General features: G+C 40.9%; 1 protein-coding gene across 3 annotated transcripts in view; it reads left to right on the top strand.

Annotated features, from left to right (window-relative positions):
• KIAA1549L (KIAA1549 like) overlaps positions 1–15436 on the top strand; it is a 122512-nt gene that overhangs the window by 104760 nt on the left and 2316 nt on the right. For all 3 annotated transcript variants that reach the window (XM_068194725.1, XM_068194723.1, XM_068194724.1), the window contains exons 17-20: positions 454–801; positions 7528–7625; positions 8389–8534; positions 12353–12501. In XM_068194725.1, the coding sequence (XP_068050826.1) occupies positions 454–801; positions 7528–7625; positions 8389–8534; positions 12353–12501 (741 nt within the window). The remainder of the gene's footprint in view (positions 1–453; positions 802–7527; positions 7626–8388; positions 8535–12352; positions 12502–15436) is intronic.

The raw sequence follows: 15436 nt of genomic DNA, 5'->3' as shown, positions 1-15436 counted from the left end.
TAACTTATCACCTTTACTTAATTCTACTGCAATGCAGATACTTTTATCCAATGGGCTACTATTACATGTACACACAGATGCTTCTATTATAACATCTAAACTCTCAGCTTACTCTATACAATTACACCCCTACATTATAAACCCTTCACCATCTTTATTAATACAGTTTTTTACTTACTTAAGGCATATTCTTACTTACAACTATAGAAACAGAAGTTTATGATTTTTCTGCTTAATATCTGTGCATTTTATTTTCACATCAATCAAAGCTCCTTCCCAGGCTGCACATCAAACCCTCCGGTGTCTGTGGAAGTTTCTCTTTTTCCATTTCCCACACATCCACACTGTCGCAATTCCCGACTGGTGCGTGTTGCCTCTGCCCTTGCGAATGTCGCAGCGGCACAAATGCTGTCTCGTAAAGCCTTTGACATGCACTTTTATTCCCCCCGCCAGACCGAGCCTGAAATTATCGAAGAAACAAACGTTGACCGCGTCAACGAGCCGCGGAATTACGGCAGGGCCCGGCAGGCCAAGGGCCACTCGGAGACGTCGACGCTGAGCTCGCAGCCGTCCATCGACGAGGTGCGGCAGCAGATGCACATGCTGCTGGAGGAGGCCTTCAGCCTGGCCTCCGCTGGCCACGGGGGCCAGCCCCGGCAGGACGCCTACGGCTCGGCCCCGCACCTGCCCTACTCCGAGGTGGTGACCAGTGCCCCCGGCACCATGACCCGGCCGCGGGCGGGCGTGCAGTGGGTGCCCACCTACAGGCCAGAAATGTACCAGTACAGCTTGCCAAGGCCCGTAAGTGCAGCTTCTCTTCACCACACTGTAATGTCAGGAAGGTGCTTCTGTCCTGAGCCATGGGTTTTTTTTTTTTAAGTAGTCCCATTCAGGTGCTTAAAACCAGATGCTTACAGAAAATAAGTATGTTTAGGGTGATGTATATATATATATATATATATGTGTGTGTGTGTGTGTGTGTGTGCTTGCCTAGACACCAACCTAGGCTTTGCAGTTGGGAGGATGAGTGAGCCACGTACATACACCATGGAAGACTCGGTATCTATTTTAGCAAGGTTGTCCTGTCTAAGCTGTACTAAGATTTAAAAGAACAGGCTGCAGGTTGTTCAACAGATCCCAAACTGTTGGAACCCTGGCTGCTGAGAATTTTAGGCTTTCTGTGCTGACAGGCACTGACCCCTAAGAGAACACTGCCTTTGACCTGAAGCCATAGAGAAAGCTTCCAGAATTAAATAATAGAACTAAGATTATAAGTATATTGTTTGAATAGAAGAGTGTAATATCACATAGTAGAAAACTTAGAGTTTAAAGTTTTAGAATATAGTAATGTATTTAAAATAAGATAGAAGGTTTAAGACAGAAGCTAGTCCTTCTTTACCTTCTTCTTCATTTAAGTAGTATGATGTAATTAGATAAATAAGTCCACATTATGAACCACAGGTAGTTATTTATTAAGTTAAGTTATTTCTTAATTGGACAGTTTATCCTTAAAAAGCCTTGTAGAGAGAGAAATATGACTGCAGTTTTAGTTAGAGTGAAGTACTGTAGAACTCACACCAAATGTGTTTGCACATCTGCTCGGGTAATGCATATTAGGAAGCAATGTGGTTTTATGGATTAACTGTGGTGACACCTGGCTAGGGAACAGCCACTCTTCTGCATCACTGGAGAGGTTCACCACTGAAGAGCAACAGGAAATGTGGGCTCTTATTGGTAGTCTTGCACTTACAGCTATTAGCTTGGGTCTCTAGAGAAGAAATCTAGAGAAGATTTAATTCCACAGGTCTCTTAGTTGACCTTATAACTGACTTTATCCTTCATTCCAAGCCCCAAGCAGCAGCTAACACATCCTCACCTCACAGAAGTAATACATGAACTAGGAACTTAAACCCAAGGGTGGAAATCGTTAATGGAATTTTGTAGGTGTCTAGACAGCAGTGACACTAGCACTGTGCACTCTAAACCAGAGGTGATTGCTTTCAGATAAGAAATAGCCCATCTAACAATACCAGTGTGATAAATTGTTCATTTTAAGGCTTTTGTTGGTCAGATTTTTTTTTTTTTTTTTTTTTTTGAGTCCCTAACTCTGGCTAGAATAAGATGAAAATGCAGAAAAATGTCCTCAGTTCAAAATAACCATTACCATGACTTTCTTCCATGACAATAAAAAATACATTAAGGGATGCTGCTTCTGAACGATTCTGAACATAGCTGAAAGTCAGTGGCACTGCCTGCAAAGGTTCAGGTTGGTGCTATTTAAATCATGCTAAGGTTATTTCTGGAACTTTGAAATTGGTCTGATGAAATTTGTACGGCGTATAATCATATTTTATGGTTAGAATTCGATTAAAAGCTTAAGAGACAGCTAATGGGGAGTCAAATTACCTCAACACTTCAAAGACTCTTTCTAAAGTGAAATTTAAAATATTATATGGTGAGAGGTTTTTTTAAAAAATAATAGCCACTCTTCTCATGGTGAATGATTCACTGTTGTCTTTCAAAGACATTCTCCTAAATCATCTGCGTGTTTGGACCTTTTGCTTATCTTTCTGGCATTCTGAAGACAGAGTTAAATTCCCTGGAGATAGTTGATTGCCACAGATGAGGATAGGCACAGACTGCTGAGCTTTGGATAAGGGCTGGTAATTCATAGTTTTCTGCATATCAGTTTCATGAATATGCACTGTGCTTCAACCACCCCATTTTCTGGTTTGTTCCCAGAGGGTTGGAATTGAAAATATCCCCAGCTTTGGGGGTGAGAGGTATCTGTGCACTGGGATGTTGGTTACCTCTGTAAACCAAGAATATGTAATTTTTCCCCTTTCTTAAAATTCAATTCTTAGTGGCAATTAGAAGTCAACATCAACAATGCTGTTACAATTAAAAGCACCAAGCATTTTGAAAATGAAAATTTCATCTTTGAAAATTCAAGGGCATTTTGTCAGCTTAGATGGAGCAAGTGCAGAGGGCTCCAGAGCCACTCTTTAGTTCTGTGTTGCTTCAGCTGTCCTCCAAATTGTGGAACTTCAATTTTTTGTAGTCAACTTCTTGGCTAGTCCCACCATTAAACATTTGTGTATCTCTCCAGAGTGTGCACACTTTTTTTTTTTTCTTTTTCCATTTTCTTCTCCCTTTTGAGGTCTTTTCTGTGGTTTTTATTTGTTTGGTTGGGGTTTTCTGTACATGCTGCCATTAATACTGAAATTATCTGTAGCTCTTGTGAGGGAATGCCTGTTTACCAACCTGCCTGTTGGGGGACCTGTGAAAAGAGGACTCCTCCACATGGGACTCGTGCCTTCTCCTGGCAGAGGAAAGCCAGTGAAATGCAAACTCTCCCTGTTTTCCTGGAGCTTCCAAAACATGATGAGTAACACTTGGCTGAGCCCTTGGCACCCAGCTGGTGTGCTATGACTGGAGGATGGAGTTAAAGGGTTGAATGTGTGACACCAGCCGGACTGCCAGCTCTGTGCCTTGGTTCATCATGTTTGGAAATTTGCTCAGCTGAGTCAAGTCAGAGCTGGGACCAGAGAAGAAAACCCTCTCCATCACAAGGCTGGACCAGTTCCCATCTCTCCTCTTTAGTGCTCTGGAAAGAGGAGTGAGAATAAGAGAGCTCTGGGTCCCAAGGTGAGACCCAGCACCACAAACAGGCACTGATGACCAGCACTTACAGCCTGCGTGACTGGTAAAGTATCCCTGTCTTCAGAGCTCCCCTTCATTTAACAGGGGATTCAAGTGTTCAATAATTCGTTCAAAATTCAGGTACTTTCAATAACAGCTGCTTAGTATGAAACAGGACAGCTATAAAGACAAAGCCAAATCAATAAGTTTGCATTATTCCTGGATGAATAAGCAAGATAAATAATTCAATGAGTTAACAAGGATGCTGGCCTTTTAATTCCTATGGTGAGATGTAAGGAGATGGGTATTTCTGTAATTAGAAGGAAACATAGAATACTTTTACCCAGGACCAATCTGGAAGTGGAAGGCAGTAAAAATATTTAAATATTTGAACTAGGGAAATGTAGTCTTAAAACTAACTGCAAAGTTTCTGCTTTGGCCTGTGAACACAGGCTGAGAGACTTGGGGTTGTTCAGCCTGGAGAAGAGACAACTCCAGGGAGAACTTAGAGCACCTTCCAGTACCTAAAGGAGCTACAAGAGAGCTGGAGAGGGGCTTTTTACGAGGCTATGGACTGATAGGACAAGTGGGAACGACTTTGAACTGACAGAGGAGAGGGTTAGATTGGATGTGGGCAAGGAATTCTGTACTGTGAGGGTGGTGAGGCACTGGAGTAGGCTCCCCAAAAAGCTGTGTATGACCCATCATGGAAGCATTCAAGGCCAGGCTGGATGGGGCTTTGAACAACCTGGTCTAGTGGAAGGAGTCCCTGCCTGTTGCAAGGGGCTTGGGCCTAGATAATCTTTAGGGTCTCTTCCAATCCATTCTGGGATTTTTCTTTTCTGCATCCTGACAGGTAGTACCTTGGGCTGTTGGGGTTGTGGGAGACAATGGTGCAGGTTTCTGCTGGTGGCTGGATTTATCCTGCAGAGGATTTATGGTCCTTGGCCCAATGGCTGTTAAACTACACTTCCTCCTTTTCAAAATTAATTCTTGATTTGCTTTCTCAGTTGTCAGTGTTCTAGGTGCAGCAGACTCCTTCATTGGCATTTCTTACTGAAAGGGTGGCATGGGGTCTGCACTCTGCTGCCTCTGCAGTCTGTCCTGGACCTCAAGTGGGATTACTTCTGCCTGATTGTTATAGCCTTTGTATTACACACGTCTTTTTTACAAAAAATAGAGTTTGGAACCCATGCAGAATGTTTTCCTTAAGGTTTTTTCTTTTGTTCTTTTTGGGCTTTTAGTTCGTTTGTTTTTCTCTGGTTGGGTTTTTTTTTTTTTAGTTTGCTAAAAACCAAGAGATCAGTTTAAAAAGATAAATATATTTTAAAGATTAAAATTAGGCAAAACTGTGAAATCAGCTGGGTTGTGTTTTTTGTTTGTTGTTTTCCTCTCTGACTCGTTTCACAGTGGTGAAGTGACTTTAATTCTACAATCATGCTGGTTAGCCAAGAGCCTAAAGGCTCATTAAAATCTTTAACAGGCATCTGTGGTAGAACTTTGATTTCATTTAGCTTCTGAGCACTTTTTTCCCATTCATATGTTGCCTGCAGGAAAACACTAATGCCCCAAACCATTAGGGAAACTCTAGAAATTTCACTGGAGTTCCCTCCCACAACCATGTTGGTGTATGTGGCAGCTCAAGGCAACGAGGGCGACTCCTGTCCCCTCTGGACAAACAGTTCCTCAGCGTGGTGGAGCAGATCTTTTACAGGATTTTTCACTTTAACAGGATTCTCTCTGCCCAGCCATTAGCAAAATATTGCCACTCACTCAAAATTGTTCATGTCCCATGTAAGCAGCAAAATAAAGGCTTAGGTTTTCTATTTTACTTTTTTCCCCGAAATTTCCAGTGCAAGTTGCAGCATATTTGTGAACTGTGATCCCTTGAAATACCTAATACCTCTTTGATGTCCATATTCCAAAGCACAACACACGAGAGAAAACCCAAATCTACCTCTGAGTCTCTGCCTACCCTGCTAAACAGTGTCTGGAGTCGCTTTCCACTCCGAAACATAATCTCATGTGCTGTTCCTTTAAAATAGGGGGAATAAAAAGGATTTCATGCTTGGCACAAATGCATGCTGAGAGCAAGATGTGGGATGAAAGGCTTGTGGAGCCAGAAGGGAGAGTTCAGTCAGCCTGTGAGGGCACTGCCAGAGTTTGAGATGCAGAAGAGGCACTGCAGACCATTCCACATCCAGCACTATCGGGAGAAATATAACTGAGGTTTTCTTTGATGCGAATAACATTTGTTTTTTCCACACAGTTCTTTCATTAAAAATCAGTAGTTCCAACCCCTGGCTAAGAAATGCACCAGTGTCTTTTTAGACTTTTTTTTTCCCACTTAAATGTAGAAATGCTTTAAATATCATGGTAGCATGGTGAAAGTAAATATTAGGAGACTTTGTAGGTGTCATGCAAGAAAAAATTATTTTCAGAGACATGCCTTTGAGGGTTTCTAACCTGCTTTCAAAGGGGTAGCAGTGAAAGGACAGAAAGGTGCTGGGTCTGTACTGCTTTTCCCTTGGAGACACATAAAAAATCAGTTTGATAAGTTACCTTTCCGTTTTGTTGACCTAGTTTTGCAGGTATTTGAGAATGAAGGCATTTGGAATATGGTCTAAATGTGTAATTTTACAAGATAATTACAGAAAGACAGTATTTTCTGATATATAGTGTGGGATGTATATTGCCAAATTCCAACCTAAATGTAGGTGGTAAGTCTGAAATAATCATGAAAATCCTGTAGGCTCTTGCTCTGGGCAGGAGATAGAATGTGACTCATCCCGTGTGTTTTAATGTGCTTTTAACTTTCACTGCTGATTGTGGAGGAGCTTCTCTGGGTAAACCAGATACTTCTTGTTTAGGGGGCCAAAGTCCCACCATTGGACTCCATTTTTTTGTCAAAATGCCAGTATCTTGATAGTGGTCAGCCTTTCCAAAATTTGTTATTTGTTATTCCTCTGATTTTATCTTTATTCCCGTGCATTGCTCTGAAGCATTGTCATGCAAACCACAACTGAAAAAAAAAAAATCACAACTAAATAATAAACCAAAAACCAATAGGAAAACAAAATGCTCACCCACGATGTAGTGAAGCATCTAGTGAGATATCATTCCTCTAAGTGTATTTGGAAAAATTATGGCCTCTAATCTGTAGCAGTGCAAATGATTTAGGAGGAAAATTTTGTCCTTCATGTCATTTCCTGGGTGCTGTGGGTTTCATGCACATAATTGCTCCTCCTTCTCATGTATTGGTGATGAAATTCAGAATTACTGCAGGCAAGCTGCTTAATTTTGTGATTGTGTGGGTTGGGCCTGGTGTTCCTCTGGATCAGTCTGCCTTTCCAGAACTGTTTGGAGCCCTTGTCGCTGCTTTGGGAAGTTACAGAACTTGGGGTTTTTTGGGGAAAACTTTCTTTTCATCTCTTGAAGGCTGAAAGGAAGAGGTTGAAAAACTTGATTGCTCACAGGCGGCTTCACCACAGTGCACACTTCTCTGAGGGTTCTTTCTGAGTCTTTGAAATACTTTTTTTCCTGGAGAAAGTGAAAATACTCAGGTCTTTTCCCCATGATCCAAAGCAGTTGTTGAGTCTCACATAATCACAACAGATCTGCTTTGCCAACAGGTTACAAATGTCACAGAGACAGTGTTTAATATATTTCATTTTAATTATACTTCATTTTGTCTCTGAGCTCATTTTCTTCCACATTCAAAAGTCACCAAACACCGCAAATTCCAATTATTGTTGATGTCACAAAAAGTTATCTTCCAGTTGACTGTCACACAGAGCAAGTATTTAATTTCTGATTTTGGTTTGTTTTTCAATTTGATTGAGATCTACTGGTGTTTCAGAAAATATTTATTTTTCTCTGTTACAGGCTTATAGATTTTCTCAGCTTCCTGAGATGGTAATGGGTTCTCCTCCCCCTCCTGTCCCTCCCAGAACGGGTCCTGTGGCTGTTGCCTCTCTCAGGAGGTATTTATCTGTTACTTTACTTTAGGCAAGGTCTCTAAAACCCACTGTCATAATAAGAACCAGGGCAGACCCTGAAGGGGCACTTATAAAGCACTTAAAAATATACATTCATGAAATTAGAAACATATTGGTTTTATTTCATTTTAACACAAAACGAAATAGCAATGAATTTTCTGTTAGCCAGTCTGTGTCAATAAAATTAGGAACTGCAGGGTTTTGTTTCCTTTAAAGCATTCTTTGCCTCAGCTCTCATAATGGTGTGCTGAGGCAGATAATTCACACTCTCATTCTCCTGCTTTCCTGGACTTGCAACATTTCCAAAGACCTCAGCACTTCCCAAGTGCAGAAATGTTATTTACCACAGTGGTCTCCTACTGTATGATACCATGTCATGTACACTGCAGACTGTGTTGGTGAGTTATGGTAAAGCTCTGGGCAATTATGGTAAAGCTCTGGTTTTAGTGTTGTATTTCACAGGCATTTGTTTGAAGCAGCAAGCAAAGGCCCTACAGGGTGGTAATAACTTGCTTTGGTAAAAAGAGCAACCAGGCTAAAAGGATTGTTTGCAAACTTCTCCAGACTTCTCCAAACTTCTGTTGTGCAGGTGTTCTCCAGACTTCTGTCATGCCAGAGCAAAGCTGGACAGATTGCTCCTAGCTGCCTGGTCCTGCTGTAGCTGATAGGAATGTATGTGGCTACAGATCACATCTGTAGGTCAGAATGACAAAAATTTGTGGGTTTTTTTTTCTTTCTTAATGCACAGGTCTACATCAGATATTGGCAGCAAAGTGAGAATACCTGAGTCCAGCGGAGCAGATCAGGCCCAGCATCATGATCAGACACCTTTTGCAGCGGGTTCGAGAGCTCCCATGTCTGTTGGCCCACTCGATCAATCGGCTTTTCACTCAGGTGACAAAATACTGCAGATTCAACTGGGAGCTTTGAGAGCCTTATAAGTTATTTTGGGTATAAATGAAAGTATGGGATATAGCAAAAAAGGATGATTATCTGGGGAAAGACTGTATTAGGTGGGGTTTTTTTTCCTGGGGCAGCTGAAGGAACCCTCCAGAGGATGGCCTGTCCCTTTGTAAGTGCAGCACCAGCTGTATCCTAAAATACTCATCCTGCAGCAGCACCAGGAAATGGCCTTTTCTGAAGGTAGGATCCAGCAGTAATGTCCCAGGCGTTCTCTGTTCAAGTATGGCATTCTGCTGGCACACTAATCAGGACTCTGAATCGATAAAACCCAGTAAAACTGTTAATCTGTATAGCAAAAGGCAGCAGAATTTTTAGGGAGGATATAGAGGGTGTTGGTGGCAAAATCAGTTGCAGTATTGGGACTGCTGTGTGACTTGTTTGTGTTGCACTTCATACCAACCAAGCAAAGTGGGAGAGACAGGCAATGGGGGAGAAATGAGGGGAGAAATGAGTTAGATCCTTCCAATATTTTGTCAGTCAAAAATATTGATCCAAGTGCTTGAAAACTTTTAAGGCTCCCTGTTTCCTCTTGAGAAACTTAACCCCTACTCTTGTCACAAGAGTGGGCTACTGAGGAAGGCAAATTGAAGGTACATGGCCCCTTCCCTTCAAAACACAAGGCAGTGGTGCTGTTGCACAGTCAAGGGCAGGTAATCTGTTAGCTCTCCACCCCTCCTGTTCTGGAGAATATACTTTCTGCCCAGAACTTGTTTTGGGTCTAAAAGTCCCAATTTTAAAGGCCTAGTCAGTTCCTGGTCCTTTTGATATGAGTTGCATTTATAAATTACTGATTTAATCATGAGATGAAGCTGATATACTATTTTCATGGTGTCTGGATAAAATTTAGCTGGAAAAAATATTTCAAATGGCTTCTTATTGGCAAAATGTGTTTTCCTGAATAATTATGGAAAAGAGCTTACAATATTCAAAAGCATTTTCCATTAGTTCAAAGCTTTGAAATTAGTAGTTTGTTAGATATCGCTCTGTTAATTTGCCAGGAAAAAAAATCTTTCTTAGCTTCCTCAGAAGCAATAGAGAGTTATCTGCATTGTCTTTGACCTCACTGACTGAGAATCATAATGTGGCTAAGCAAATGAGCTGTCAATTAATTAAATACAGTAGCTTTGAAGGATCCATCCTGCTCTCACTTATTGTCATGCCTTCTGCAAATGGTGCAGTACCTGAAAGGAGCAGATGCTCACCCTCCCATTTCAAATCATTTCAAGCTGTGAAATATGCCACAGTACCTAGCCCTCTTCTTTATGTGTGCAGCAATGGGATCTGTGGGATACACTTTTTTATTGGATCCAGTGATGGGGAGATTTTATTGCTGTGTGTTGCTGAAGGGTGGATGCAGTTCAGAAGAGACAAAATTACATTCCTGTACATTGTGGAGTTTGCCAGAATAGCTCTGGGAGTAACTGAAGGAAACTTTCATATATGTCAGGTGCTACAAAAGGCTGTAATATAGGCAAGTAAAGACAATTGTGAGAAATGTGCAATTGTAATACAAGGATTTCAATCTTCTGATATGAAAATAAGTTTTTATAGCCTCAATGCATGGAGAAATTGCTGCAGGTGCTGATTTGGGATGTTGATGCCTAATGTCGCTCTCAAGCAGCCCAGCATCAGCTCTAAGCTAAGGACGTTGCAATAATAATTTAGAATGGGGTATAACATCAGCCAATTGAATATTCATTTTGAGTAGTAACTCCTTTTGCTGTGGTTAAATTAAAAGAATGTTTTGGTGTAGAAGCCATGCGCCATGTACAGGAGCAGCACTTCTCTGTACATGTGGGAAGAATGCTCATTTTCAGCCTTGCTAACTCATTTAAAAAAGCAGCCCTTGTGCTGTTTATGACCTGGAAAGACAAGTGATTGACCACACCTCTTCTCTTAGCCCACCCTCTTCCAAACCACGGGGCTGGGGGAATTGGGATAGAGGTGGTGTGTTTCTGCTCTGGAGAAAAATGTGCTACAAACCATATTTTACTCCTCATGCCCTGATTGCATCCATAGCAATTCTGGCCTGGGACTGCGTGGGAAGTCCTTGAGAAACTGTAAATATCTGGGTTTATGGAGACTGCTTTGGGGATGGATGCCACTGGTGGAGTCTTTCTATCTCTGTGCACCTGCCCATGCAATGTCCCAGCATCTGTCAGAGTAGGCAACATAATCCTCTTGTAGATTGCTCAGGAGCAAAAAATGTGCTAGGGCTGTAAATGAGATTCTGGGAGATGGATATCTGAGGCAGCCAGTAATTGATGCTAATTCAATTATACTCCATATGAATTTCATGGGCCTTCCCATGTCTTTGTGATTTTGTCAGCATAGTAGTATCATAACTACTGAGAGCAATTAGTAGCAATATTCAAAAGGTGTGCAGTTGGAAGGGGGAGAAATTTTATTTTCTCTGCATTTATTCTAGTACAGAGAATCTGCCCAGCTGTATAATGTTACTGTGCTTCCATTCCTCAGTGAAAATGTTGGAGTTATAATTTGTTGTGTTTACAAAGGGCTTACTGCTTTTATGTAAGTGATGTTATTTTTGCTATATTCTGTGAATCTGAAAAGTAACATACGTGTCCATGTAGTATAGCTGAATTAACTGAAAACCTAGTAACTGATAGAGATGATATGCAGCTGTCCCCTCAAGGATTTAGGGATGAGGATTTCATGCCCTCAGTGTGATGTTGGTGATTCCCTGCTGGAGTCTGTCTTTGCATGTAACTAGGCACTAGATGAAACAAGACTAAACTGGGCAAGAAAGTAGTTTGCAGTCTATTTTTAACTAGGCAAATACATGGAGTTAATAGCAAAGGGAATATTTCAAGGGAACATTAGGATGCTGCTCTTTCAGACAGCCCAGTTATAGCCTGTGGATAATCTCTGTACCAAATTGTTCTCTGCATCTCTGTGGGCCACAGGAATAAGCCTTCCCTGAAAGCAGATGTGACCATACCGAGATTTGGCTGAAACTTTGCCTCCTTCCACACAAATTGGAATGTGATAGTGGGATTTTAATCCAGGAGGCTTCCTGGATATTCCTATGCATGCATCTTAATCAAGAGGTGATAAGCCAGATTTGGAATCAACAAATATTTATTTGAGTTTTAGCTGTGTAATTTGTGGCAGTCGTGGACTCTTCTTGGGAAAGGAACTGAGCAGGTAGAACCTTGCTATTTTTTACAGAAGCATTGAACTTTTATGATGGAATTGTTGAGAGTACAGCCTGTTAAACATATTAGTCAGTCGTTTTTGTAGGTTTTTTTACCTACAAATAATATTGATATAATACAATAATATAGATATTAATAAGAATATCAATAATATAGATATTAAGAAAGACTGGGTAAACAGTGAAAAGAGAGGTGCATTACACTGAAACCCAAGGTAACAACAGCTGAAAACTGAATACAAGGAAGCAAACTTAAGGGGGAAAAAAGCCTTTTCTCTAATGAGTCAAAGTTTTGACGAAGATCATTTGTTACAAGGATCAAGTCCTAGGGACTCTTTACCTGAAGGCTGCACATGGTTATGAGGACAACTGCAAGTCTTGCCTTCTCCGGTATTTCCCAGCATTGTGAAGTTGCTCTAGTCAGATGGCGGGACAAAAAACCCCCACCCAAAACTCCAAACAAAAATCCTCAACAAACAAACATGAAGTCCATATTTCATAAGCACTATCTTCTGACTTACAAGTGAAAATCTCAGCTATTAACCATGCCTACTCCTTTTTTATTTGACAGGAAATACGGTACCAGCAGTGTTTGCCATTCCAGCGAACCGACCTGGCTTCACGGGCTATTTCATCCCAACTCCTCCCACTGCCTACAGGAACCAAGCCTGGATGCCCTATGCTGGAGAGAATGAGTTGCCAGGGCAGTGGGCAGACTCTGTAAGCATCCTTGCTTTTCTAACCACCTGTGTTTTCTGTGTTTTGCACAGGAGGGCTTTTCATCAGTTCTTCACTGGTCTACAAAGAAGCTGAAAAGGATATTTTTTTTCCTTGAGTGGGAATAATCTCTACTAGTGAAAAGCCATAAGAGATGGATTAGACATAGATACTTCAGCTGTTCATAACATGAACTCTGAGCTTTAGAGGGTGGAATCGTTCACTAGGTTAGGGCCTGGCACCTGTTTAAAGTTGGTGGGCTAGATATAATTTCTCTTTCCTGAGAAAGGTTAAATTTTTAGATAGACACGTGTCAGGAGAAGGTGATGCTGCCTCTCAAGGCAGCCTTGAGCTGTTTGAAAGTTGGGGAAGCATCTTGCCCTCCTGGAGGCTTCTCTCAAGACAACCTGTCTCCCAAATCTTATCTCCCAGCACTGCTGCAGCCCTGCTGTGCATGGTTTCAAATCGTCCTGAAGGCTGCAGTGACAGATCATAAATTAAATAATTAATTGCACAATCCCAGACTGGAACAGATGTAATTTTTAGCCCAAAGTAAACCTACATTTCAAAGAATTGAAGTTGAAACATCCTAAAATTAATTGCAGTAGTTTATCATGTTTGAAACAATTTCTCAAATGTAGGGCTTTCCTTTTACACAAGGGAAAAAAAGATAAATTCTTCTGCTTGAGCTCACATCTGGTATTTATGCAGAACCACTCTGGCTAAAAAAGCTGGGTCACAGATTCAATTTCCTTGTGCAAATTGTCATCAGAACATTTTAATGAATTGCAGTTGAAATCTAAGTTGTCTTTGAGCAACTAAGCAGGAGACAACACAGTCATATAAATGTTCCTGGGGGCAGCTTTTTTGTTGTTCACCCTTTATTACTGCTCCTGATGCCTGTGAGGAAAAGAATTCAATAGGACTTTGAGATGCAAGTCAGCGTTTGAAGGCTGAACTATCAGAAAAAAAAAAGCTGTTCATTTGTAAGCTGAGCACACCTGCTGATGTGCCCCTGACACCTGGAGGCTTGTGATGCTCTGGTATGAACTTCCTTCTTAGAGCTGCCTTTTAAAGCATGAAAAGCTTTATTTTCCTTTGTTGTTTTGGTGTTTGTTTTTTGTTTATTTATTTGTTTTATGTGTGTTTTTAACCCTTCGGACAACTTAAAACCAGGAGGCCTATTTTATCTTAGCAATGATTTTAAACTTTTTCTCTAAGAAGGAAAAAAGCCATGAAAAAAATAAGGAAATTTTACTTGTCTCCCATTCATTCTCCCTTTTGTATCCCTACTCTTGCTTGCAGTCCTGTGGAAAAAGAGTCAGGTATCACTTGTCAAAAGTGGAGACTGGAACAAATGGGTCAAAACTGCAAACCAAGTGTCCAGCCTCCAGCTTCTTCCTCTGGAAGGAGAAGAGTATAACCCTGTTGTGGGTTTCCTTGTCTTCAGGGAAAAAGGAATGGAGAGGGATATAAGAATCTGTCTGAAAAACAACCATGGCAATATAAAATTCAAAGGAATTGCTGCTCAGATTTTCAACCCTCCAGTGGCTTTGCAGAAGAGGTAAAAATGTAGAAACTGCTGCAGTTTCTACAATGAATTTGCAAATCTGTCAAGAAATTGTCTTGAAAATCATTGCTAGAGGAGCTAGTAATAGCATTAGCAATATAGCACTGTCAGAAAGCCTGAATAAAAGTAAATAACATCAAGATCTGAAGTTATACTCAGGGCTTGAATTTCTGCATGCATCCTGGTTTCTGGGCCTCTAGATTATTGCTTGATCACATTCCCAAGATTTTCTTACAATTATTGAGAACAGAGGCTTAATATCTAGAAGATTCTTTATTTTTCACACGTTTCTACTAGCCTAGACTGTAAACAAGGGAGTAGAGGAAACAGGAGCTATTACCTATTTTATAAGCAGAATTACTGTGGTGCATTATTCTCTGACACAAATGGTAAGTATTGAAACACTAAGTTTTGTGGGAGAAGGCAGCTGTACCCACAAAGCACTTATTTTCCCAATTGCTGGGTGCTGCTTAGTGAAAACAGTAACTTGGTGGCCTCTAGTGGTGTGATCGCATGTTGTTCTAGTAAAATCACCTTTTGAAGAGCCTGTTGTAGACTAAACAGAGGTGCTCACATCTAATGATCACTTTCATATCATACCTTCTTTCTACATTCGTCTCATCACACCAGAGTGAACGTTTGACATTCTCTTCAGTATTTGATGGATATCCAAGGCTATATAGAGGATGTGTAAATCCTTATGGTCAGGCTTCAGGCATAAAGCCTTCTTCTAAATTAAGGCCAGTAAATTCCTGTTTTATAGACTTTTGGAAATCATAAATACTAATTTTTATTTGAGGCATTAAAATCTTCTGAGTTACAAAAAGACTGGTATCGTGGTTCATGGATTTGTGAAAGAAATTTAATCTCTCACTCTGACTAAAGGGCCTACATTATTGTTTTAGCTAATATGGGGCTGAAATGTGTGGAGTTACAAAAATTATGAATCCCTTTATGTAATTCTGTTAGACATGGCCAGAAATCTTGACACTTCTGAGCAGTCATATATCCCTTTGAGTCTTGAGTTTCCAAGCTGGCGCACCTGAGCTTATCCCTGCTGTCTGGATCTAGTGAGTTTCTGTTAGGAAAAGTGAGGCCAGACACTTGGCTGGCTTGGATTAGATAGAAATCAGAAAACTGCTTTTCTGTTTTAGGCTTTTTGGTGTACTAAAATCATGCTGTTTGTTTAAAACCGAAGTGTTTGCTAAGCAGAGAGCACACGTCCAGAAAAACCTTTCCCCTTGGACCTTTGGAGGTGATGATAAATGAGGACAAGCAGGACGTGCTTGCTGCCACAGCTGGGATGTGCATAAATGGCACGTGCCAGGACAGGCATTTGTAGGCAGAAGCTGGGAATTCTGAGGTTTG

This window comes from Anomalospiza imberbis, chromosome 6 (genome assembly GCF_031753505.1).
Source record: "Anomalospiza imberbis isolate Cuckoo-Finch-1a 21T00152 chromosome 6, ASM3175350v1, whole genome shotgun sequence".
In the NCBI taxonomy this organism is placed as follows: Eukaryota; Metazoa; Chordata; class Aves; order Passeriformes; family Viduidae; genus Anomalospiza; species Anomalospiza imberbis.
The sequence above is the reverse complement of the archived record's forward strand: the minus strand, read 5'-3'. Positions and strand labels throughout refer to the sequence as shown.